The 27,141-nt window shown below is 34.8% G+C and overlaps 2 protein-coding genes across 7 annotated transcripts; one reads left to right on the plus strand and one right to left on the minus strand.

Annotated features, from left to right (window-relative positions):
* Positions 1-3,098: 3,098 nt before the first annotated feature.
* LOC142340789 (sperm microtubule associated protein 1-like) lies at positions 3,099-4,216 on the minus strand. The gene has a single exon (XM_075391501.1). It carries the CDS (start codon positions 3,845-3,847, stop codon positions 3,209-3,211), a length of 639 nt encoding a protein of 212 aa, XP_075247616.1. The 5' UTR covers positions 3,848-4,216; the 3' UTR covers positions 3,099-3,208.
* A 5,395-nt stretch (positions 4,217-9,611) lies between these two features.
* Positions 9,612-23,774, plus strand: LOC142340790 (uncharacterized). 6 transcript variants are annotated; one of them, XR_012759089.1, is made up of 6 exons: positions 9,612-9,703; positions 10,500-10,834; positions 12,100-12,273; positions 13,611-14,085; positions 19,630-19,816; positions 23,569-23,774. XR_012759089.1 is itself a non-coding variant. In XM_075391502.1 (3 exons), the coding sequence occupies exons 1-3, from the start codon at positions 13,867-13,869 to the stop codon at positions 23,635-23,637; spliced, it is 450 nt and encodes a 149-aa protein (XP_075247617.1). In that variant the 5' UTR covers positions 13,611-13,866; the 3' UTR covers positions 23,638-23,774. The 6 variants fall into 6 exon arrangements, 1 of the variants encoding a protein (XP_075247617.1); XR_012759085.1 differs by lacking the exon at positions 9,612-9,703 and adding an exon at positions 9,994-10,113 and having other exon boundaries at positions 10,486-10,834; XR_012759086.1 differs by lacking the exon at positions 9,612-9,703 and adding an exon at positions 9,994-10,113 and having other exon boundaries at positions 10,486-10,834; positions 19,655-19,816.
* Positions 23,775-27,141: the final 3,367 nt, after the last annotated feature.

Below are 27,141 nucleotides of genomic sequence, written 5' to 3' on the forward strand. Positions count from 1 at the left end.
ATCGGCTCTCTTACAAGGCACCCATTTCCTGCACGCTTCAACAGTCCTGCACGCACAATCCAATAGTTTGCTTCAGTGATATGAAACTATCACAACCGAAAATGAGACCAATTAACCCAATTAATTATTTTCTACTCAACTAACAGTCTAGGTTAATAAGAGACAACTTTTTGGTTTCGGTTCCTTTTAAATCAAGTCAGGTTTCAAGGCTTTAAATCAAGGTCGGCTCTTTGTAACGTCGGCTTTCTTGCACGTAACCGAATTGATGGAAAACTTGATACTTTAATTTGAAAACCTAGAGCACCAAAGTGTTGAGGAGAAATTGTCGCGGAATTCAAGATTTAGGCTGATAAGCATTAAGTTTATGGGCCTAAGAAAAGTACTTGCTAATTTAAGTACTCATGCTTTTATTATTTTGTTACAGCTACCTACTCAAATCATTCTCAACATCTGTTTTTACTCTGAAACCGTGTTGACCAAATGAAACAATAGCAGTTGAAAACAAAAAAACGCGTTGAAAAGTTGTTTGCAACACTTTGTTCTCTTTTAACACATTTGCCACTAATCAATCTTCTAATTACTATGAAACATAAAATATCTAAATTGTAATCATCGCATTTACGTACTCTTCATAGTGCTCAATTAATGAAAAAAGTTGTATGGTTCAATTTTTTCGCTAAATTAAAAAAAAAACTAGGACCGTATACAAATATTGAAAAACCAAAAACTGGCATCAAAATTTTTTAATTCAATTCTCTGTACAGAATGAAGTTTTCGTCTGCTGTAAAATAAAAGCATGACTACGTAGAAATTTTTCAAATTTTTTTTTAGGATGTAACGAAGAGCTCGTAAAAGATAATCTTTTGAGCCAATATTTCCAATTCAACAAAATTAGACAAAGAAAAGGAGTAAATAAAAGCAGAATAAATACCGACTTGTTTCATCTGAGTTGCACTCTCTTAAGAATCATTTTTGCGAAAAGAACTTCGAAATCATAAGATCTACTTTTAAAATGATTAACTTAGATTTTCTACCAAATAAAATTGCCAATTGAATTGTGCGTACGCGTTCAATTGAGCAGAACATGAGCTGTTTGAAGAAGTTTACTAATTCGTTTCATTTTGTTTTCATTCCTGTTCAAAAATGGAACAGAAATTAGGAGATCAACATATCAGCAGGCATTGGTTTAAGAATAAAGGAAAATTGCTTGTGTATAGGCTTTCACTTTCGCAAACTTTCGAAAGTATTTGATTGATCAAAAAAGTATGGAAATGCAATGCCAAAAACAAATAGTCTATGGAAAATAACAAGAAGTACCCTTTTGAATTCATGGAATATTTACACTACCCGGGTCGAATTTGGCGGTGAATTTTCGTAAGAAATGCTGTTAAATACGGTGAAAAAAAAATAATTTTCACCGCGAATTTCTTACATCTTTTTGCGGTGAATGCGGTGAATCGCAGTGAATTATTTATTTTCACCGCGTTCTCAGTATTCATATTCCACTGCGCCAACTGTCACTTACATCTTCAAAACTTCGGACCTTTTCGGACCTTTTGTGCTAGCGCCCCTCCAGCCTTATATAGCCGTTAAATTTGCACCCCCCCCCCCCCCCAAAAAAAAATCTAAGCTTTTGCGAATTGTGAGAGCGATATTTGCATTTCATTGAAACAAGAGTGTCTAGGTAGATTGAAGGCACTTTTAAAATAGTTTCCTTAGGAAGTTTTAAAAAATCAAGCCCTTATTGTAGCCGATAACACCAAAAATGATCAAATAAAGAAGTTTTCATTGATGCTTACGTTATATGCAACAAATTTTCGTTGAATACGTAATACTTTCAAACCATAGCTGTGCTACTTTTTAGTAAATGCATATTTCTCATATATGTTCACGTATAAGATTACTTAGCTTTAACAATATGTTTACACATTTATAATTAGGGATGCCTAACTAGGCGGGGGGGGGGGGGGCGCCAACTGAAACGATCCAAAATTTCTTGTGAATTTAAATCAGATTGAGTAAACTTTGGAAATCATATGCGGTGAATTTTGGTAAGAAATGCGGTGAAATGCGGTGAAATATTTATTTTCACCGCATTCACCGCAATCACCGCAATTCTTCCAAAAATTCACTTCATTCACCGCCGGCGCCTTTTTTACAAAAATTTACCCGAAAACCTCGACCCGGGTGGAATTTAACTCAAACCATGAAGTGTTGTTGGTCTTCAGCTCGATCCAAGGATCGAGGTTGCACTTTAGCCCGCAAAAAAGGAAGGTTTTTCAAAGCAAAAACATCAGCAGAAGATTGACGTCTTTTAGGAAACAAAAAATTGAGCAATGCATCAATCATAAGTGATGTTATTGAAAATCCCCCATAAAACCGAAAAAAACCTGAACTGCTTTTTTGGTTGCCATAATTTAGTCTTTTGCTTTGTGAGGATTGGTACGTTAGTAAGAAGCATCCATTAAAAATCAGGATAAAACGGTTATTCTAGGTTTCTTTATTTTTTATTCTTTATTTTATAGCTATTTCAGCGCCTCTATACATTCAAAAGCTCTAAACTTTTGGTGAACGCAAAATAAGGCCAGTTATCGCGGCGAATCTGAGACGCGCCGAAGCGCGCCCACCGGCCCGCCAGGGGCAACTTACAATACGGGTATCCCAAAATTTTTCGGCTTAGTTGACCTCATTTTCAAAATTCGGCTAGCTTGCCCATCGGCTTGCTTGACCGCCACCTAAATTTTTATACTTGTAATAAGACTTGCCCACTACTGATATTAACTTGGCATTGGGTCCAAGTTCCGTCAAATTTTCAACATCTCAGTCGGATTAGCGGTAAAGTTTGGGAAAATGTTTTACAGAACTGCGTCCTTTTGCCTACCAAATTTCGCGATGGGTCTTTGACTCGACTGTAGTTCCGTTTGATTAATTAGTGTTGTTTCTAACTCTGGTTCAACTTCCAAGGGTATCATTTAGGATTCAGGCAAGATTGTACAGTTTAGTAGAAGAGTTTTGAATTAATCTTGCAAGATCCTAAAAGATAAATGCGTAAGTTTGATTAGGGAAAACTCGCCATGTTTCCTCTCAAACAGTTTAGCTAACGAATGATTATTCTTTTATTTAAGCGATTGTTATTTAAGAAAAAAGATAAAATAACGGTTACAAATTTTAAGACAACATAGTCCACGATCCCATTTGTTTCAGTTATTCAGAAGTTACGTGTTCCTGGCAGGGTAGTTCCAAACACAGAGGGGAACTGTCTCAACCAAGGGGTGTTTCTCCGGAACCCAAACTGACCATTGAATCCGGGCACATCTTTCACATCCGACATAAATGCCCCGTGCCCACTGATTGTCTCCTGCGAATAACCCATACCAGATCTGTTTCGGTTGGAGAGGTAAATAAAACCCAGCCCCTTCTCGTGGAAGCTGTCCACGCTTTTACCCGCAATCGAGTAGCCTTTAAAGTCCTCGTTCGCAGGATCTTTTTGCTTACTTCCGATCAGAATCTTGTCAATGTCGTGGTACTCGAAATATCGACGAACGGAAGGATCTTTCTGAGAGTTGTATGGAGGAATCGCGGGTCCTAGTTTAGGGTTCGCTTTTGAGTAGTCGTTTGAGATCTGGGCTAATGCGATACAGTCGAGAACAAAACCCTTCTCTCGGGTGTTTCGCTCTTCGTCTGACAGCCCTTTGGGAACGTACTGTTGTCGGTAATTGTAGGGCCATTCTCGTCTTCGTGCTGTCGTCTTTTCTTCCCTGTCGGTTTTTTCGCCCCCATTTTCACCAGAGTCATTTTGAGAATCTTTTGTTTTTTCGTCCTCCTCTTTCTTCTCACGTCGGGGCATTTCTGATCTTTTTGCAGATGTCGACTTAAGTTCCAAGGATTATAATTACCCAATTTGGGATTCTGAAAATTTTGATTGGTTTTTTGAAAGTTATTTGACAGCTATGATTGTTCAAAAATAAACAATTATGATCTTCAGTTTAAGATATTTAATTTTGTAAATAAATTTTTTAGCTAATCAGAAAGATATTAAATGTTGCATAAAGCGATGCACGTAAAATGTTGCCAAGGAGTTTGTTTTATACGTACATACACACGTATTATCTTAAACGTCTCGAAGAGAGAAAGTTAATTTGATAAAGACAGTCCAAAAGAGAGTAAATCAAAAGCTAATTTTGCACTGTACAATAATGGTGCATATGTTGCGTTTGGCTTTTTTTCACGTGTTGTTTACCAGTGGTGGCCTGCTGGTTACAGTAGTAATGGTAAATAATAGTAAAACAGTGAGTGATTTTTATGGTTTTTAACCAGTGTATATCATTTGGCGAAACTGTTACCAAACAAAAATTGTGCTCCATTTTGACGGCGCAATCCACTGTTAGGTATCAAACCTATAACTGAGTTAATTCTTAAAGATTTATTTTTTGTTATAGGTCAATGCTGTCGTAAGATTAGGTCAATGCTGTTGCTGTTATAGGTCAATGCTGTTGCTTAGAAAAAGTAATTTTCATTTGATAGCAACTTCCCCCTTCATTTTTTGTACTCATTATAACTTTTTTCACATAATAAATCTTTTTCCTCGGCGCTTTTTTTTCAGAAACGCTTTTATGAAGTTTTTCTTTCTTCATCAAGAAGACTCATTGTAGTGCATGCTCAATTTAGACAGTCTTTTGTTTTTAAAAACCAATTTTCTAAGTGATATAACTAAAAAGATATCTGATGAGAAAGCAATCATGCGAAATTCGAGGTTTCACTCTAAAAAACACTCATTTGCAACATATTGCAGAACATTCTTCAGTTCTCTAATCCGGCACCTTAACCATTTCCATCAATTTTGTGTTAACAGCCTCAAATTTTATCGATTTTTGTCCAAAATGGAACTGGATTCGTTATTTGCTTTGTTTTTAAATTTTTTTCTAGGACTTCATAAACAACTTTTTTATACCGTGTTGTATTCATTCGCATATTATTTGTCATCATCTTTCGAAGTGCATTCTTTAAGAACCACTTCCAAAATAAAAACTCAATTTTTGATAGGAAAAAAAACCCACGGAGAAAGCCACTTCACTGCAACTAGTGCAATCTGGCATGCCTCACGAGCAATGCCCATGCTATGTCGGCCATCGAGACTTGACAATAAACTATCACAAGTGAACATTTTATCACAAACGAATTTCAATGTTAGCGTGGGGGCTCTTTTCCATGGGGGGTTCTTTTTCTAGACTCTTTGGGATCATCGAACAAAGACGGTTCTCCGAATTATGAAAGAGACTCAACAGAACAAAAAATTAAATAAAATTAAACTTTGTCAGCGTGTAAAAGGCTCCTTTTTACCAGCAAAAATGTGCTCTACATGATTCTAGCTTCTTTTTTTATGAGTTTGGCCGTAATTATAAAATTTCATTTAAAGTATGGATACCGAAAATCCACAGAACATGCGTTTGCGTTTTTGGCTCTTCTTTATCAGAAATATTTTCACGCTCAGCTGTCATCTGCTATTTTGACTTCTAAACATTCATATTCGGAACTTTTCCGTTTGTGCTCCCCCCAGTTTAGTGTGTGCATATTAATTGCGCCTCCTCCGACGCAGGTGCCGGTGTTTTACTTAGTAGTTTACTACGTAATGGCACGTGCTCTGCAACTGGTGGGAGCATAACTTGCGGGGAGGGGCTCAAACTGAAAAAAATTCTTCTTTTCCAGGAGTGGTCAATGTCAATGACGGACGCAATAAATTTAGCAATTAAAATTTAGAAGCTTTTGATTTTTAGATTTTTCTCATAATAAAACTTTTGAAAAAAGAGGAGGTTCGATTGTTAACAAAAACAATATCGGCTATTTAATCTTTTGTAGCAAAATCATAGATAACATTCAGATGAAAGAAAAACCGAAAAAAACATATGGCAAGCGGAATAACACAAAGTAATAACATTCAAAGCGTCATCTATCACGTTAAACGAAGTGAAAAGTTAAACAATAAAAATTTAGCTTTTTTCAAAAACAGTTGAACCAAATATATCTTTATGTCACACATTTTATATCACATGAACAATTCACAAAAACAAACCGACACACAACGACACGCACAATATATACCTATGTACCATATATAAAGTACAATTCAGTGGAAACAATTATGGGAAAACATCATCTTTTGGTTAATTTCATTTTCTTTTTTCGTCAGTTTAGTGACACTGACGCCCTGGTGCTATACGGACTAAGAGCAGCGTTCCATAAAATCCTAACGCATAACATCCACGCCGGGATCAAAACCAGCAATAAAGAGAACTCAAAATTTTGACAAAAAAATAAAACAGAAAAAAAACTCCGTAATATTGAGCGGCCGAAGCACCAATTGCTTTCCCCTTGGCCATAACTTGTTTAAAAAAAAGCTCGACTTTACTGCTTGTTCAAAATCTTTCTGTTTAATTGCACACAAATTAACCTTATTTATTACATTTTTGTTCTTCGTTTATTCCATATTATCCAGAGCACTCTATTGTAGATAATAAACAGTTCAATTTTTAATGGCCAGGTAACGAAATGCAGTGAAATCCTTATTTGCAATCAACATCGTTTTTTGTCTTTTAAAAACTGGATTTCACTAAACTGTTAAGCAATTTTTTTTTATATTTTTGTTTCAGAATTGGCAATGTATTGAGAATTCTGGTTTGCTAATTTGTTGCAATATTTTTCTTTGTTTTTGGGTATCTGAAAATAATAAACAATGACAATAGAAAAATTTTTAGGAATTGTACAGAAAAGTGTAGTACCTTATAGCAAAATTTTCGTTACAACAATACTAATACTGAACAAATTTTTTGTTTTTTGTCCAAATATTTGTGGTGTCTTCTCTTCCAAAGATTATTGACTCCATGTATCCCGATATCAGAAAAAAATAGGAAAAAAGTTTATAAAGACAAAAAATAATGTTTAAATTTCAAGAAAAAACTTTTGACTCAAATATGTATTAAATTGTTTTTTTGTGAAGTTGTCAACTAATTGGGCAACTGATCTAAAATGTTAATTTACAAAAAAACAGTCCTATTATTGGACAGAAAAGGCGGAGAAAACTTGTTAAACTACCTACGTTTTCTAATCGTTTGTAATCAACGCAAAGAAGTTTTATAGTAAAATTTGCCTTTTCTTGAATTCAAAAATATACTTTTTTCAGAATCCTGAAAAAAAAACTTTCTATTGTTTGTTCAAATTTTAAAATTTGCAATGTTGTTGGAACGTCAAAATTTTATTTCCTTTTTCACCGCATATTCGGCTTAATTTTTATTATTTTCCAAAAAATTTTGCTATGATACTCATATACAAGTATAATTTCAATCACACACTGAGAGGAAGCGCTCAAATTTTAGCTGCAACTAAAATTTTGTGAATCTTCTGTTAAACAAGTTCTTAATTGCTTAATCAATATCAATTTCATTAAAATTTTAACCTTAGATCGTTTTGATTTGATATAAAAAACATTTTCAGTTAAGATAATTCTAGTGCATCTAACAATTCTTTTATATATAATTTTCTCAGTATGGTATATCAGAAAGAAATTCAACTTGTTGATATATATTAAAAATAATCAGATATGAAAAAATGCTTGCTAAGTAAACATTGATATTTGACATTTGAATCATAGAAGAAAAATGGATCCTAAACAAACATTGATATTTGACATGAAAAACACAATGTCGACATTCAACAATGTTTAAGTGCAGCTGTTGAACAAAAATAAGGAAATTGAATGCTTCCTTGGTAAGAACTTAAATTTGAAATTTGCTAGAGCTATTAGTTCATAATGTATTCTAATCGAATTTTTTTTCTAAAATGAAACTACACAATTTGGCATTAAAAACTTTAAATTTGAATTAATGTGTACCTAAACCACAGTTTAAAATGAACTTAAAGAAAAACTTGAAATCAATCAAAAAGATAGGAATATGATGTTTATCGTAATGCGTATCAAATTGTTTAGATCCTAATTTTTACAATATCACAGGAATCTCAATGATTTTCCTGGAAAACTTTCACCCTGAAAAACAGAACCTGGATGCTTGATTTGAAAACAATCAGATCTAAATACGACATCATAAGTCACTTAAGTCTGAAAAAGACGACTGGTGTATTAGTTCTGTTCTTCAACATGGCACTACCTCATAGTATACAGAGTGAAATTCAAGTTTACCTACTGATTAAGTCACCTAATTTTAAAGACCTAAGTATATGTTAGAGTATAGTTCTGGGAAGCTTAAGGCAATTAGAGCTCAAAGCCGAGGGCGCTTGTGCCCGAGGCCGAGCTCGAATTGCCGAAGGCTTCCCAGAACTATAATCTAACTTATTTAGACCCCAATTTCGCTGTTCAAAACTCAGAGAGAACTCAAATAAAATTTATAGTAACATTGCAATTCTCGTGTAGCAAATGAATTCAACAATTAAATATTCGTTCAACCCAAGTAATATTTTTTTTCTGAATTACTTGATATTATTGTAGGAGCAAATAGATTGCAGAGGTCGTCAGCCGGCTGTGATGTGGCACTCTTGTTGTCACTCTTTATGGTTTTTAGAAAAATGAGCAATTTATTAAAAAATAGTTCTCTACATTGACTCAATTATAGATCTTAAATAAGTCCTCTTTGCGGAGGCTGTTATATTTTGTAATTATTTCCTGTTATCAATTGTCATCTTTAATTATCTTTGAAAAATGTATGCTTTGTCTCATGAGAAAAAATTGGGCTTCCAGAAAAATTTTCCAGGAAACATGCCTTAAGGATTCCAAGAATTTTTTCCGAGAAGTTTGCTCTGTTGATTGCTCATTTTATACCATTTTGTAAGGTTAAACTGTTCGAGAAGTGTGAAAAATGATTAATTTCAAAGTCTAGTGTGATATGAAACGTGAAATCTTGAAAAACAAAGTGAAATAATGACTTCTTGCTGGACCAACTTTCAAAATTAGTGATCGAGCCTAAATTTATTGTTGATTTTCTTTAACAGCGAAATTGAGGTCTAAGTATATGTTAGAACGAAATCTTCCAGAGGGACTTAGTGCCCTTGCACTCGACACGAGGGTGCTTGCACCCGGGTGCCGACACGTTGCCCAAAGGGGACAAAAATTTTGTTCTAACGTATTTAGAGAACCAAAGAGTTCGAAAATTTTGAATTTCATTTGAAATTGAAGTTGAGAGTAAATTTTGCAGATTAGTGGAGGAAAAGTATTCTTAAAAATACAGGAGTTGAAATAAACTAAAATTCGTCATCTCTGATAGAGAAGCAGCCGATTATTTTTAGTGGTTTCATTCAAGAAAGGAAAGGCTAATTTTTTTGTCGTAAAGCTTTGTGTCCTACAGGACACTAAGTTTTGGGACAAAAAAATTGACTTTCATTTCTTTAACTCTAAGTTCAAACTTTCAAACTAAGCTCTCTGCCTCGAGGTTTTAGTGACCGATGAAATCGTACCCTGGGTTCTCTAAATAAGTTGAAATGCAAATTTTTGCACTAAGTATTCGAGAGCAAATGCCATTGTGTCAGCTGGGCATCAAGTCATTGTTTTTAACTCGTCATTTTTGACTCTTGCTCTAGGTGAAAACCGCCTAAAATATTTTGGGTCGTTTCTAAAACTACGTCATATTAATCGCAACGAAATTTTCAAGGAACTGCTTTCGTCCCCCTTTAACTATCTAATTTTTGCAGAGTCAATTGCGTAAGAAATGTTTTGGAAGTTCATCACAAGCTAATGTAAGATCAAGTCAAAAATAGAATTTTCACAATTCAAAACTATAGCATTCTAACTTACATTAAAATATAGTACCTCGTTTAAAGAGACCGATACTGACTGTTGTCTTCCTACTGATTCTATTGCGTGGCAGGAGACGGAACTAGTCACTATGCCAAATAATATTAAATTTCTTCTGTTAAATAATTTAGGATACCTATTTCTTAAGCTTTTTAAGCTTTATCGCATGATGCAGAACCTACCTGAAGCAACGCCACGTGAGAGTCAAAATTATAGGTCCTCTTTTTTAAGTTTCCATTCAGCTAACATTTCTGTAGGAAACAGTCCCCATTTTAGAACAAATATAGTAAGAAACCAAGCAACATAATCCTCTACCGGTACCAGTTTAATCTTACTAAAGAAAGCGACTGCGACTTAGAGACCGAGAAAGAATTAAGGGATCTATTCTGTTTCGACCTCACAACCCCCCCCCCCCCCCCCCCCAGCTTAGTTAGCATAAATTTTTTATGCCCCCCCCCCAGGCGCACGTGCTATTTTCTTACATAGTAACGTGCTATATAACAACATATAATTTGTAACTGGGGGTCATAAAAAACACTGGGGGGGGGGGGGCGAAAAAGAATAGATCCGAATTAAGTATTAGCAAGTAAAGTTCATTTTTACGCAAAGATACAAAAGTGATAAACCAGCTTTAAAAGAGTAAATTTCATCAAAAAATTCGATACCGGTAGATTCCTGTAATGCAAAAGATACATTTTGGCAGAATTTACTCAGAGGTTAAACTAAGCGACTAAGAATCGAAAAATTCGGAATAAATGGATAACTCTGGAGTGACGACAAAAAATACAGATCCTGAGGATCCCGATAACTTTAAAAAGGAGCAGAATCTTCCGACTGAACAACTTGAAAATAAAATAATGCGAATGAAGAATGAGTTCAATCCTTTCCCACAATTTGACCCCTTCGGCTATCTACCAGGAACAAACTTCACCTATCGTGCGAGAGAAATATTCAGACACTTTGGACCCTTCAGTGTCATAGACGAGACCGTGGGCAGAGACGAGTGGGCTAATGTGCGTCTCGATACTTTCAACATTGCAGGAATCTTTTCACACTTAACCCAACATAGGTCTCTCAGGATACCCAGTAAAATGAAAAAAAAATTGATACACCTTGATACATGTTCTTGAAATATCTCGCAAAACCAGAAACATCTTGCCAAGAACTTTAATTACGATCATTTCATGCTAAATCTTGATAAGATCTTGGTATGATCTTATCAAGATCAACCAAGAAAAATTCTTGGCACCTCTTGACAAAATTTTGACCAATCTTGATAACATATTTCATCAATTCTGGTCACTGTTTGTTGACTGGCCAGAGAGATAAAGCTTTGAGGAACAAGAAGGAAGCCCAAGAAGCCCGAGTTAGAGAACTTAAGACCAGTTCTTTTTGTTGCACCTGCTTAGACTCTCTTACTATAGAAAATAGATGTCCGATTATTGTTTTCACAAAAGTGTCTGGCATCGGTAATTAACAATACGATGAACAACTGTAACTCCATCGACAACTTTGCCAGAGGGCTCAACGCTGCTTTTTTCGTTTGTTTTCTTATTAGGCAATGAATTGTTGCGTCAAATCTCTGTTTCGAGCTCCGTTTGCTGCGACTTTTGACCGTTTCGTACTCCTTTTACGGTAATAAATGCCTGTTTAGGTTCCGGTTCTTGGGCGACGATCATGCGCTCATTCATTCTAAAAACACCCGGAATCGAGTGTCATAGACTATCAGTACTGAATCATTATATTCCAACTCTTTGTAGTCTCCCAGTGAAACAAAAATTTTGTAAAACAAAATCATAAATTTAAGGTATGCTTGGTTGGGGAACAGTCGATCCTCAGACAATTTTTTTAATCTTTGATACAAAAATTGATACTTTGCCAAGACATGTAAAATCTTGACAGTCTTGACAAAACTTGGATTATTTTACCAAGGATAGGCCAAAAACTCTTGGTACATCTTGATAAGATCTTCCCAAGATGTTATTAAGGGGTTTCAGGAAATTTTCTTGATTAAACTTGCCAAGATCATGGTAAAACTTTGGTGATATTACACAAACCAGCTGGTGATTATATCAAAATAATTCTATTCAATTATGATAGGGTTAAAATCAGACCAAAACCACAGAAAAAATAGTAAAAACATCCTGTACATAATATACTCTCACGTGAATTTGAAATGAAACATAGCAAAATCAGCCTATATTTTACTATGATTCAGTTTTCAGGCCTGAAAAAGCCTTTTTTAAAAAAAACGTTTCTAGACATTGCAGAGTGGCGTGGTTAAAGGAGAAAAGATTCACTCACAGCAAATCGAGCCTTGTCGGCCAGATTATTCCCGATGTTCAAATTTGATCAAACGTGTGTGCTGTTCATAAAGAAACCTGAGGGTGAACCCTCACAAATGATTGCTTTACCACCTGGACATTACAAACCCAGAAAAAACCCATTGGGAGATGGCCACTGCAGGCCAATAGGAACTGTCTTTTGTTCCCCATTTCTCATTTAACATGTTTGTAAAACTCAAGCAGTCAAACAGAAAACGATATCAGATTTTTTAAAATAAAAATTCAACTCAAACAGTCTAATATAACAGCTCATTATAGTATCAATTGTTCTCGAAGGAAGTTTTAATATTATTAATATCATTTTAATTACCCACACGGATGTTCGAATCGCATACAAAGCAACCCGAGATGAGGTCGTTGATTTATGACTCGCCAAAACTCGTCTGCGGGGGATGTCATTCCGGTTCGTTAAATACACGGACCCGGAAGAAGTTAATGACCCGGTATTTCGATTAATAAATCAGATATTTCTGGACAATGACATTCTAACTCCATTAATAAATCTGGTATTTCGCAACTGTGACCCGGTCTTTCGAGTCATAAACCTGACGTTTCGAATCATAAACAGTGACACCTCGAATCATATTTATTTTTAAATTGAATCATACATCCCGTATTTAAAATCATGATTCTGATAATTCGATTCATTAAGTCTGTTATGTCAAAACAGCTACCCCGTATTTCGAGCTTACGCTTTGTTGAAGGGTTTATGATGTAAATTTTAGTCAAATATCGAGACTGGCCAATGTAGATTGAGACACGAATTTCAATATTCGTACTCAATAATTATGGAATTTACCTACTTTTCACCGTGTTCACTCCTTCTCTCCAACACACACACACACACACACACACACACACACACACACACACGCACGCACACACACGCACGACACACACACATATATATATATATATATATATATATATATATATATATATATATATATATATATACATATACACATACATACATACATACATACATACATATATATATATATATATATATATATATATATATATATATATAATTGCCTCATGTGACGTCATTTGAAGTACATAATAGCCACCTTAGTGAATTTAGTTACTATCTCCCCCTCGAATGAATCAAGCTGTAACAGATTTGAGGTCCCACACTAGTCTTTCGAAAATCAATTTCTAGTATTTTTGTAGGAAACGAATTGAAAACTAACTCTTGAGATATTTTTTCGGCAAAACAGTTTTGAGATAATAATTCACGAAAATGTTTTTTTTGTTTTAGCCTCTGCATCAAATGATATGAAAACTCAAATAGATATTTCTTTTTTTTTCGCTGCCCCCACAGAAGAAGTATTCTGGTACTTAGGCAAAATTTGGGTCATCAACCCCAGTAACGCTAAAAAATTATTGCAAACTTTTTCTTACACGTTGTGTTTGGGACAAACTCTTAGTCCTAATAGCAAAAGACAAGTCCAATCTGCAGGAACAATACGAGTAGAAGGAGGCCAAAATTGGGGAAAATATCTCGTTGAACCAGGTTACTTTTGGTACAAAAATCGATGCTATCTAATTCAATACCAGTCAATTTTGATATCACCCGTGCCACCGACCGAACTGACTTTCGCGAAGCATTTTATCAAAGCAATCAGAACTACGCCGCAGCCATTTTTGTGGCTGAATAAGATTGGAGAGTCTAACATCTTCGATACGGCTCAAAACCTTACCTTAAATGGCTATGAAGAGATGTTCGGTGATACCCTTAGGAAAAAACAACCGCATCTACTGTCTATTGCAGACTACCATGCCGTTACGTTACTAAGTGGATACGCATTCCAGGGTACAAATGTGGAATTTCGAGGTTCTGATTGGCTAAAATTGTTCATCAAATTCTTCATGACTCCAGTGATGAAGTTGTACTATTTGATCGGATATGATGGAAAAAAGATCGGAGACTTAGATATGGTTTGCATGATGGAACTATTTCAACTCTATCTCAGGAAAACCTTCCTTTTTTTCGCCCTGTTTTTTTTTTCTCTTTTTAAACGATTATAACCAAAGAAGTTTTATTCTTGCATGCCAATTCATAGAAATCAAATCACGATATCATTCGAAAAAAAAATTTTAGTGTTAAGACATGTTTAACAGAGGTCGGAAATAAAGAGTCCCAATTTTTTGTTCTCTGGAACAACGTTATGCTGGTTTCTTGAATATTACGTTAAACAAGGTTGTCTCTCGAAGTTTGTAGCAACTGTACTAGTCCTCTTAAGCTGGCCTTCTCTTTCATCAATTTTCGTAACACCTATTTTTTTCTCGGATAACTTTCTTCTTACTAAAAAATTTCGTGACATTTTGTCTTGAAGTAGTCTTTAAATTGGTGAGTAGTAATCTAAAAAATTACTAGACTCTAAGCTTGCGATTAAACAAAATCGCCAAAATTTCCGCACAGACATGAATACATGGTATTAATGGCGGTTTTATAGTTTGACCCCACTAAGCGCCCCAAATACGCCAAACTGTCTGTGTAATTTATCGGTGTAAAATAAATCTTCAAAAGGTAGTATATCCCCACCCCCTTTCATTTTCTATACCGCTCCTACCTTACCCAATATTCTTCCCCCCCCCCCCGCCCAACCATAAAGAAGAGAAGCGTTCTAAGCTACAGCTACCGATTACCAAAACCAGCCCCCACTGGTTCTGGTTGAATCTTATACGACACGGCAATTTGTTCGATGTTAATATTCTTTGAAATATTATAGGAATCGTTGCATTATACACCCATAGTCAAACTCCAGCGGTTGTCCAGCAACATTTTGCAAGATTACATGATAAATCTAACGTTAATCTGGGACAATCTGACCAACGAAAAAGTTTATCTTGCAAGATGAAACATCCGACGCTTATTTTGTAGAAATCTGGCAAAATTGTGGTGGACAACTTTCTACAAGGGTTGCATGAGAGGCCTTTAACTCATTTAATGTTATAATTAGTTGAAATTTGACTTGAAAACTTAAGAATGACCGCTTCCGAATAGTACTGATACAAAAATTCATAAAGCCTCATTATAGTTCAACCTGTAGTAATGGGAACTGTGAATAAGAACGGATAGTTAATGTGGCATATAGAACGAACGTATTTATGCGCGTCAATTATCAACCGTAGCTTTTCGCGCTAAACAAATTATTGCACTAAGAACATCAACTTTTTACTACTTTTACTTTGCATTTCCATATAATAGACTTGTTTCAGCATAGGCTGAATCACGGCGCTTAGACACAACAGGGAAAACAAAAGTTCTTTTTGGTAGATATTATTTAAAAACTCGACCTTCTTGCAATATCGCTTTGCAAGACTGGTCACTAATGTACAAAATCATTGGAGCAAATGACATTTTTCATAAATTTATTGAAATTTTCCAAAATGTATTAAATAATCACGCACCTTTGAAGAATATAGATGTGAAAACAAAAAAGGAGAACAAAAAATGGTTATCAAAACAACTGCGTAGTCTCATTAATGAAAAGCATCGTGTATTAAATGAATGGAAAAAAGATATCCTAATCAAGAGCTCTTTAACAGTTACGAAGTACTTAGAAACAATGTTAATAGAAAATTGCGTGAAGCATCTGACGATTATACCAAAAAATTTTTCGAGAATCTCTCAACTTCAAAAGAACAATGGAAATTTATCACGAACAAAAATAACTCAAACAAACAAACAGACAGAAAAAATTGCAAAGCTGAAAGAGGGCCATAACGTAATATCAGATGAAAAAAGCATTGCTAACTGTTTGAATAATTGTTTTGCCCGTCTTGGACTTTACAAGGGCAAAATAATTCCTCCTAAGTTGCCTTCTTTTAATTTTAAGGGAAATGAATTCAATTTCAGGCCGGTAACCAGAAGAGAACTATACAAAGTTATTGACAAATTACCAACACAAAAATCAGCTGGACCAGGGTATACACCATCTTGGGCATTGAAAGATTGTAAGTTGTCCATTGGAACCCATTTACAGTTTGCTATTAATGAGTGTATAAACGCAAACACATTCCATGAAATTTTAAAAGAAGCCTATGTCACTCCCATCTATAAAAAAGGAGACAGGCATAACCCTGAAAACTATCGACCAATATCGGTCACTCAACGTTAGCAAAAATTTTTGAAAGACTTCTCTTGGAGCAAATGTCGGAACATTTAGATATGAATAAAATAATTAACAAAAATCAATTTGGTTTCCAAAAACAAAAGTCGTGTCTTAATACAATAATTGCACTGACAGAGAAAATAAATCATTATGTTGAAGGAAAAGATATAGTCTTAACAATTTTTTTGGATTTAGTGAAAGCTTTTAACTCAATATCCTTGGACATTTTCATTCAAAAAATTTAAAAAAATGGTTTTGGAGAAAACGCAAGAGTCTTATTGAATTCGTTTCTAATTAACAAGAAACAGTGTGTTAGAAACGGATTAGTTGAATCCGACTGGACAATTATAAATCATGGTGTTCCGCAAGGTACTGTACTAGGACCACTAGTATTCATACTTTATGTAAATGACTTCGGTGAGGAAATAGGAAAAAGTTCAAATGTTTTACAATTTGCAGATGACACAGCAATTTTATGTCATGAAAAAAATGAACAGTGTTTAGAAGCAAAGGCTAAAAAAATATTGATGGAAACTGAACAATATGTGAAACAAAACAAGTTAACTCTAAATGAAGGGAAAACAGAAACAATGGTTTTCAAAAATGAGAAGTTACCAACTATCAATTGCGTTGAATTTAATAGTCATTCATTGAAACCAATAGATGAAGTCAGATACTTAGGTGTTATTCTTGACAAAGAGTTGACATACCAAAAACAACTTAATAATGTGATCAGTAAAATGGCTTTAGCTATCAGATCAATTTATTTGGTACGCAATCAAATACCTTTAAAGGCTCGAATAAATCTCTTTAGATCACTTGTTTTATCGCATTTAGAATTTAGTGCAATATTTTTTCAAAGTTTGCCGTCCTACTCAATTGACAGAATAAACAAACAAATTAGATGGGGCATAAAAGTTTGCTTTTTTCGAACAAAATATGACAGTGCTCATAAACTATTTCTTGAAAATAAAATACTTCCCGCAGAACTTCAAATAGCAAAAACTTCATTAAATAGACTTTTCGATATTGTCCAACAAACAAACATACAAGACCAAACAAATTCAGAGTAATCGGAGACGTTGAAATTAAAGTTAATAATCGTACATATGATTTTTCTATGACAACAAAATGTAAATCAAAATGGAGTCAAAATTCAATTATAAGAACCTTTGTTCGGAAATGGAATAAACTTCCAAGAGCTCTAAGAAAGGAAAAATCAAAGCAAACATTTAAAAAAGAATTAAAGGAAGAGATGCAAAAAAGACACAAACGAGTTCCAATAGACAAAAAAATTGAAGGCTTTAAAAGTTTATTTTTATAAAATAATTCACGAGAACTAGAAACTGAACCTTAGTTTTTTATTAATATTATTATGTTTAGTTTTTCAAGGGAAAGATGTAGTATGTTTGATTTATAATATTACAACATGTAACTTTAAACTTGGGTTTATTCGAATTTACATGTTTGAGATTTAAAAAAAAATTCTGAAATATGAATAGGAAGCAGGTTGCTCCCGGGGAAACAACAATAAAATTGTTCAAGAAAAAACAACCAGGAAAACAACAAATTGCAGCGGTTTTTAAGGAGAGAAAAAAAATATTTTGCTCTTTTAAAACAAACAATGATGCTATTAGTTTTTAAGATACCCGGACCGAACTTCAAGTCTATATCAGTACTAGGCAAGTCTAAGTACAAGTCTTATATAGTTTTTCAGTACTGTGCAAGTCTAATTACAAGTCTTACAAGTCTGACAAGTCTAGATTAAGACCTGCCAAGCCTTAGATTAGACTTGGATTTAGACTTGCCAAGTCTTAGATGAGACTTGGATTTAGACTTGCCAAGTCTCAGCCCAGACTTGGATTTAGACTGCTAAGTGTGAAAACCTTGGTACAAAATGGTACCAAACACTACTGCAGGACCCCCGGGAGGTCCCAATGGGTTATTTCAAGTACTATGGGCCGTTTTTAGGTGTTTTTCAGCCGTTTGGAGCCAAATTTTAGTCGAAAATCGACAATTCTTGATATTTTCAGATTTACCAAATGTCTGGCAATCCTATCAGAGGAAAAAATTATGAAAAGGGGTAGCGCAGTTAGAGTCCCCTTGCTGTCCCGAGGCCTTGTTAGCCAGTGGCGCCTGGTTTGACCCAAAATGTATCAAATCAGTCAGAATATGGATCTAGTCAAAATGCCTCAAATATGCCGATTTCGATGCTCCATACAAATTAGCCAGTGCACCAATATCGCTATCAGTCAGTATTTCGCTAAATACTAGTCCCACCAGAATGTTGTATTTATAGTTTTGAAGCTTTTATCATGCGCTTCTGACAGTTTTTGGAGCACTTTTGACATTTTTTCACCTATTTTTGACGTTTTTTTGGCTATTTTTGACGTATTGTTCAGCTAATTTTGACGTTTTTTAGACGTTCCAAGTCTTGGCCAAGACTTGCGTTTAGACTTGCACGTCTTGGCCAAGACTTGCATTTAGACTTGCACGTCTTGACCAAGGCTTGCATTTAGACTTGCACGTCATGGCCAAAACTTGCATTTAGATTTGCACGTCTTGGCCAAGACTTGCATTTATACTGATAAGTGTAAAAAGTGACATGATCATAGCTCCTAATCAGTACCGATATAAGACTTACAATTTGAAGTGCCCTCTACTGATATTGACTTGCCGTTCAGCCCGGGCAGTGACATGATCGTAGCTCTTAAGCAGTAATGAAATGAGACTCGCAATTAGACCTGCCCAGCACTGAAATTGACTTGGCTTTAGGTCCGGGTATTTACAGTTTGCTACATATTCATCAAATATTGACTGGGAGAAAAAAAATGAGCTGAATTTTCTATTTCCGGCCAGTAGAACAATTGGAAATCACCCATGATGAACAAGAACGTTTGATACAGAAATTAATTTTCAACCCCTCCCCCCCCCCCCCCCCCCCATTTAACTATGGCACAGAACATGTCTTAGACATATGTTTTTGCCTTAAATTTGCTTCATTATCAAATTAAACTGGTATAAATAGTTTTAGGAATAGTCATTTCAGAAAACTGATGGCTACCTTGAATGCCCAACATCAATTTCTTTTTCCATGTTCTATATCGACTCAATACTAAGGAAAAAAGTTTAATGAATCGTCAGTGTCTACAGAGAACAGCATTTGTCTCGCGAGAATCCTACAACATAGACATTCGTTTTCGAAGAATTTTTCACCGTTTTTGAAAATATATTGAAAGATATTACAGTACAGGATAAACATCCTGTTTCCCCGGCGGATAATGTTCAATGCTTAAAATAATTAATAACATTGTCATATGATCAATCGAGAGGCGGCTAAAAAGAAAGGAAGAACTTTCCCTAGTTTGAACTGGCTCAAAATGTACCAGGGTCCTGTGCCACTCGTGGAGCCTCATCCCGGTTTGCCCGCATCGTTCTTCAACAACTGGCTGGCTGAAGGCTGGCAGCAGAACCTGCAATCAGACTCCCCACAGACGAGCGCTACACTAGAGGGAACAACGCAGGACATCATTTCGGATGGTTTAACTCAAGTAATGAGAAAATTTTTATTTTTCAATTATGCTCTGCTAACACGATTAGCGCACAGCATTTTAGACGCGACTATTCCACACTACCACTCCCAATTAACATACTTTAGAAGTTGATGAAAAATCTTCAAAAATTGATCCAGATTTTTTTTAGAAATGGCCAAATATCTATGAGAAGCTGGCATTTCTTGAAATTGTGGTACCAAATGAAAGCTCTTGATGAGTACATTTCACTGACATTTACAAAAATTCGATAAAATGTTTTTACTAGTATCCATTATCCTCTTTGCCTTGGGTTGGTGGGTGGATGGCATGAAATGTAACTTGCAATAAGTTACATGTTGCATTGCATATTTCAAATTCTTTATTGATACTTTTTCTTTAGAGATTACGGACCAGAAGTTTAAACCAGAGTTGGCATTATTAAGTGTAAAGCATGTCTGTGCTCAATATTTCAAAAAAAAAACCTGAAAAAAAATATAGTTTTTTCTCAAATTATAATAATTTTCTGTTATTTTTAATAGCACTGTCGATTTATCAGCAAAAACGTAAAACTTTCGTAAAGGTTTTTTTCAAACTGCTTGTCAAGTGGATTGAGAAATTGCTCTATGATCAAATTTGATGTTTTAGAAACTTTTTCACGTGTGATAGTTTGACCTTTGTGAGCAGTTGCAAATGATTGACACTACTTATTGTCATAAAAAAAGTGAATTTAGTAAAATTCAGCATATTGGTTGCTATTAATAGCCGCCATTATCTTCTCAGTCGGCTATTATATGATTTCTTTTTTTCACTTTGCTAGACAAAAACTTGTCTTCACTTCACCACATTTTTCAATTGCATGAATTTTTACATATTTTCTGTTTGTAAAGTACTGGAGATGGTAAAGCTGGAGTTTGTCTATCTACGAATTCCAATCGAAGTAGCTCACATTTTTGTGTACAGTCAATTTGTGTTTGGTTCTTTCAATTCCAAGGGTCATTATGGGAATCTGCAACCTGCAACCTGGAAAGTATGTTTTTTATTGTTTTACTGGTGGGTTTAATAAGTGAGAAGTCTTATCCTTTTTTAGGTGACTTTTTCAAGAAACATGGTGATCATCAAGGAAAATTAGTGAATTTTACGCTTTTTTTCGTTGTTTGTTTTCCTAACAGTTAGTGTAGTTTCTGTTTTCAGTTTTGTAAACTCCAACACCATTTATGTTTTAAGAGGTTTAGTGGAGTCGTTTGCAATTACTTTTGTCGTTTTCACCTAATGGAAATAAGAAAAGATTCTTTATTATCTTGAGGAGTTTTAGAAATTGGTTTGCCAAATTTCCTGTTAATGCCCTTTCTGTCTCTTGATTGACTCTGATTGATCTATTCAGATGCTGCCAAGGTCTAAATTTAAAGTCAAATAACATTTTTGGAAACTTGTGAGCCAATTTTTTTTTTCAAATGTTCTAAAATTAGTAAAAACAATTATGAAATTAGTAAAGTGTTACAGAGGTTTTGGTGCACGCAAAACCTTTTTCGTGTCTGTTTTATGAGGAGTATGTGTATGTAGAAAAAGATACAATAAATTTCGGAGTCTGCAGAAAAATTTTTTAAGTTATTCTATATTTCGGAGCCCAAAAGAATTAAGGGGTAGTAGTTACCTTTAATCAGCGCCAAACTAACAACTGGGACATTAGCTTCGAAAACTTTAGCAGTATTTCGGTAGAGTTTTCTCATTTCTGAAAGTTTCAAAACTTTTGTCTTTTTGCCTCTGCTGGTTGTTAGTATATCCAGGAGGTTGCTACCACCTGGTTCACATTTGCTCTACAAAATCCGAGTGGTATTCATTATAGGTCATCTAAACTAGGTAACTGGAGGGCTACAATGAAGCACATTGTCTTTTTCGTTAATTTTTTTTAAAATAAGAATTGAAATTGAAATCATAATTTTGATATGCTTGGGTTGCCATTTTTTGTTTTTGATCCCAGAGGGCTTAGGCTTTTACGGTCTACTTCTCGATCTAAAAAATCTACGGTTCAAACGGCTAAGGGCCTCTACTGTCTCCTTCACGGCTGTTTTTCGGCATTCTGTCTACTATGTTTGGATTGTATTTCCACGCCGGTCATGTTTTGTTTCTTTTCTACTTCCGAAAACAAATTCCTTCACTTGAGCTACTATTTTTTGCGTCAACACTTTTTGACATCTCTAGACAATTATCAATTTTCACTGATTCTGTTAAAAGTGCTTTGAGCAGCAGATTCTCATTAAAAAAGCTGAAGTGGCAATAATTTATCAACAAACGAATTCAAAAAGAGAAACAAGATAAACTCAAAAAGACCAGTTTGAACTTTGCTCAAAATAGTCTTTCTACAAAAATACCATTTCTAAAGCTTACTGCTAATGAGATTAATCACTGTATAAAAATCAGTAATATTATAACGTATCAAGTACTTTTTCCGTGTACCACCTAGGTCAAAAATTCTTTCCCCCTCAGACTGTACTTGGGTAGTGACACTCCTCCCTAGACCCTCAATTCATTTGACTAAGTTCTTGACTAGGTTGAAAAGCGATTTATTTTGAAACATCAAAATAGCGAGTTTTGAGCGCGAAATTTGACAACGTATCGAGTACTTTTTTGTATACTTCAGTTACCACAGAAAACTTTGCACCAAATTTTCAAGAAAGTATTGGAAAAACAAAAAAAATCTGATCATAGGCTTTTTATAATCTGGACAGTGGTCTGAATTTGGGTCTGATCATAGGCGCACTATAGTCTGGACAAAGGTCTGGGTTTGGTCTGAAAAGCGGTCACTTTGGTCTGGCAAGTCTGATCATAGTCTGTTTATAGTCTGCACAATGGTCTGAATTTGGGTCTGATCATAAGCGCACTATAGTCTGGACAAAAGTCTGGTTTCGGTCTGATCAGAGGACATTTTGGTCTGAAAAGTCTGATCAGAGATCATTTTGGTCTGGAAAGTCTGATCAGGGGTAACTTCGGTCTGGAAAGTCAGATCAGAGGTCATTTCAGTCTGGATAGTCTGATCATAGCTCAATTTGGGTCTGGACCAAAACCTGGGTACTAAGCAAAATTTTTTCCTATTTCTTTTAATCCTATAACTATTCTTCGTTTATTCATACAAACATTTTTTCTAAGTTCCTGCATAGACGACTAATATGGGGTGACATTTTTCTATTATTTCTTCCGAGCGGTAGTTGTTACATTTTTTACATATTTTTATAACTTTTTTTGAATTTTCTTACTCCAAATAAACATGACTAAATTCTTGGCCTGACTAATTTGCTTTCTAGTTGCTTCACCAAGTAAAAGTTTTCGAAAACTTTGTAAAACACTGAAATTATAAAGCGTATAATCGATTGACTTTTCGATTCAAATAAAATCGAAGGAAAAATTTGTCCTGTTCACACAGTTTTAACGGGCAACCGAGAGCGAACGTATTACTGCTTTATTTATCCACGGTCGGATCCTTTGCTTCAATTCTCTTGCTTTTTTAACGACCAAGTAAATTTTTAGAAGTTAGATTTAATAGGCTATAAATTTATATCTTCAAAAACTTATTGGTGCAAATTAGATCTTTTCCGTTTGTACTACCATTGCGTTATGCATCGCCCAGTTACAGAACACGTGCCATTGCATAGTATGTAAAAAATATAGCGCGTGCGTTTGGGGTATGCGACCACCAAGCTGGTGGGGGCGGAAAAGATCTATTCGTCCTCATTATAATTCAGATTCATATGAGGTTCCGCATGAATGATTTTCAGGGCTCGCAATCGGCATTTGCTCAGGCTAGACGAATTAGAACTCCAAGATCTGTCCGTTTTGGTAACTAGGCTTAACAACTGTACGGTTAAAAAGGACTCATTATCGTGGAGCATCTCAACTGGATAAAATCTAAACTACTCCGGAACAAAAAAAGAACAAAGTGTAACCTAGTTTGATGAAAAGACATTTTAGTTTTTTTCAAGAATCAATTTTTTACTACAGACACGAAGATAGGGAATCAATACGCCCCGAATCTAACTATCTTATATAATTATCCCCACAGTAAGAAAAGAACCCTTCAGTCAAAGAGTATTTTCTTATACATAGCGAAACAGATTTTTCATTCTTTACACCCACCTTAGTGGAGGCATAAATTTTGTAGCCACTCGCCCTCGTGATATAAATGTTTGCTGAGTCCCATTTGCTGATAAAATGTAGGATTTCGCGAGTAAATTTTCTTGATTACGTAACAATTTTTCACAACCCTGTTTTAGGATTATGTTTATAAGCAGGTGTTAGACATTTGTGAGTGTAAGCAAACTTAATTCAAATTTTATTCAAATTTTGATATATACGTCACAATTTTTCACGATGCCGGTGTTTGGCCAAGATTGAAAAACAGCAACAAGATTTGTCAAGCTGATTAATTTCAGAAATGTCCTTCTCAATACTAATTATTGATTAAGAAGACAGTTAGTAGTTTTGATATAATCCATATCATTGTCAGCAAGTGTAATTAAGTGTTTGAATTGTGTCTCAAGTAATTACTATAAAAAATTGGGCACAAAGAATTTGGGCTATTTACATGCTCAAAATCGTGGAAATAATTATGTTCATTCGTGTATAATGCTGAAGAAATTCATGCTTTTTGTTCACTAGTATCCGCAAATTGCGTAGTTAAATTTCATCGTTAAATGAGTTACGCAAAATGAAAACGACATTGTATAACATATTTGGGGATCTGGCAAAAAAATGCACCCACTAAATTTGGGGCACAAAAGCAAAGAACCCCTAATCTCATTGTAACACATGATTAACTTGAGGTCCAGTTTCTTCGCAATTCATAATAAGACAACACAATTTCTCAATTTCACGGCATCAATTGCTTTGACGCTTGCTTGCTATGACAACCCGGGTCGAGGTGTCAAGGCTAAAAATCGCTAAAAATTGTAAGATTTGCTGTGAATGCGGTGAAAAAAAATTCACCGCTAAGAATCACAAATCTTACAAAAATTCACCGCTAAATTCACCGCAATTCGTACAAAAATTCACCACTTTCACCGCATTCATCGCTAAAAGATGCGGGCGCTTTGCGGTGAAAAATTTTTTTAACCGCTATTCGCCGCAATTCTTACATTATTTTTTCGACAAAACCTCGACCCGGGAAGGGTTCCTAAGCTATCAAGCCATCTGAACTCAGAATCAATTCAACTGTAATCCTTACTTGAAATTTTTTCTGATATCCTAAAAATTAAAATTGTAGTTGATATGTTTTTATCAGCGCTGACTTAAACTTGCAGTTAACTTGGGACACGTTATTTTGAGGTTGCACCAATAAATTATAAATGTATTTTCTGAAAAAATTGTAGCTTTATAGCAAACAATACAAAATGCTGCCCAAATTACTTTAACACAATTATTCAGCAAAACGTTTTTCTGTACAATATAAAACTATCATTTTAGTGATTGTAGTGATTAATTATGGTAGAGATTACTCAGACTAAACAGACACATTGAAGCGAGAACTAGGCCTTATTCTCCAAGCAATTACCATATGTGACCCATAAGCATAATACTGAGAGCTATTGTTGATCCCCCTATATCTAAACGCGTCTACCTGGTTGGCTGTTCATAGTAGTCACAAATTGATCATAGATAATATCATGCAAATCGTAACGTATTTAAAAGTAAAAAAAAATCATGTAGGGTAACCAGAACATCAAATATGCCCTTGTATGAATACAGGTTACGTCAGTTTTTGGTTCTTTGATTTTTGTATACGGTCTTCGTTATTTAATTTAGCAAACAAAGTGAACCATATAACTTTTTTCAGTCATTGAGCACTATGAAGAGTTCTTAAAAGCGGTGATTATAATTTAGATAATTTTTGGTTTCATTGTAATTAGAAGGTTGATTACAGTGGCGAATGTGTTGAAAGAGAACAAGGTGCTGCAAATAATAGTTCAACGCAATTTCTGTTTTCTTCAGCTGCTATTGTTTCATTTCCTCGACACGGTTTCAGAGTAAAAGCAGATGTTGAGAAAAATTTGAGGCAGTAACTGTAACAGCATAATTAAAGCATGAGTACAAAAATTAGCAAGTACGTTTCTTAGGCCCACAACTTAATGCTCTTCAGAATAAATCTTGAATTCTGCAACAATTTCTCCTCAACTCTTTGATTATCTAGGTTTCTCAAATTAAAGTATCATCAATTTGGTTACGTGTAAGAGAACCGACATTATAAAAAGTCGACATAATAAAGAGCCGAAGTAAGAAAACCCCAAAACCTGACTTGATTTAAAAAGAACCGAAAGCAAAAAGTTGCCTTTAATTAACCTAAATTGTTAGTTGATTACCAAGAAAAATATTTATTTGGGTTGATTGGTCTCATTTTTGGTTGTGATAGTTTCATGTCAAGTCCCATAAGACTCTGAATCATAGAGTGATGTATAAAGAGCCCAAGTGAAGAGAGCCGATTGAAAGAGAGCCGAAAATTTGATTAAATATCAATCGATTTTTTAGATAAATTTTGCAGCAAATTAAATTTTCTTCGGAAATGAGACTACCAAATACACAACCAATCACAACCGAGTATTTGAGACAAAATTTTAATGCAACTGAAAGCGAATTAGGAACTAAATATCTTGAAAAAATCGCGGGCTCGTGGGACTTGATATGAAACTATCACAACCAAACATGAGACTAATTAACCCAATCAAGAACGTTTCTTGGTAATCAACTAACAATTTAGGTTGCTTGAAAGAAACTATTTGCTTCTGGTTCTTTTTAATGAAGTCAGGTTTTGGGGGTTTCTAACTTCGGCTTTTTATAATGTAGACTCCTTATAACGTCAACTTTCTTGCACTTAACCGACTTGATGATAAACGCGATCTTTTAATTTGAAAAACCAAGAAAATCGAAGTGTTTAGGAGAAGTTGTCGCGGATTTCAAGATTTATGCTGAAGAGCATTAAGTTTGTAGGCCTAAGAAAAGTACTGGCCAATTTTCGTACTCATGCTTTAATTATGTTGTTACAGTTGCTGCCTCAAATCTTTCTCGACATCTGTTTTTAATCTGAAACCGTGTCGACCAAATGAAAAATTAGCATTTGAGAACAAAAATTGCGTGAAAAAATATTTGCAGCACCTGGTTCTCTTTTCACATATTTGCCATAGGTCACTTTTAATTAAACAATGTGACTCCGCGTCATTATCTTGGGACGCGCAAAAAACTTTTAAATGTCTTAAAAGACTTTCAGGCAAAAAAATAAATATTCATCAGATGACATGTTTTAAATATTATAAAGTATTGATACGAGTTCTTATCAAGTGAATTATACCGATTGCGAATTT

Source organism: Convolutriloba macropyga, chromosome 6, assembly GCF_964194025.1.
Source record: "Convolutriloba macropyga chromosome 6, txConMacr16.3, whole genome shotgun sequence".
NCBI classification, from domain to species: Eukaryota; Metazoa; Xenacoelomorpha; order Acoela; family Convolutidae; genus Convolutriloba; species Convolutriloba macropyga.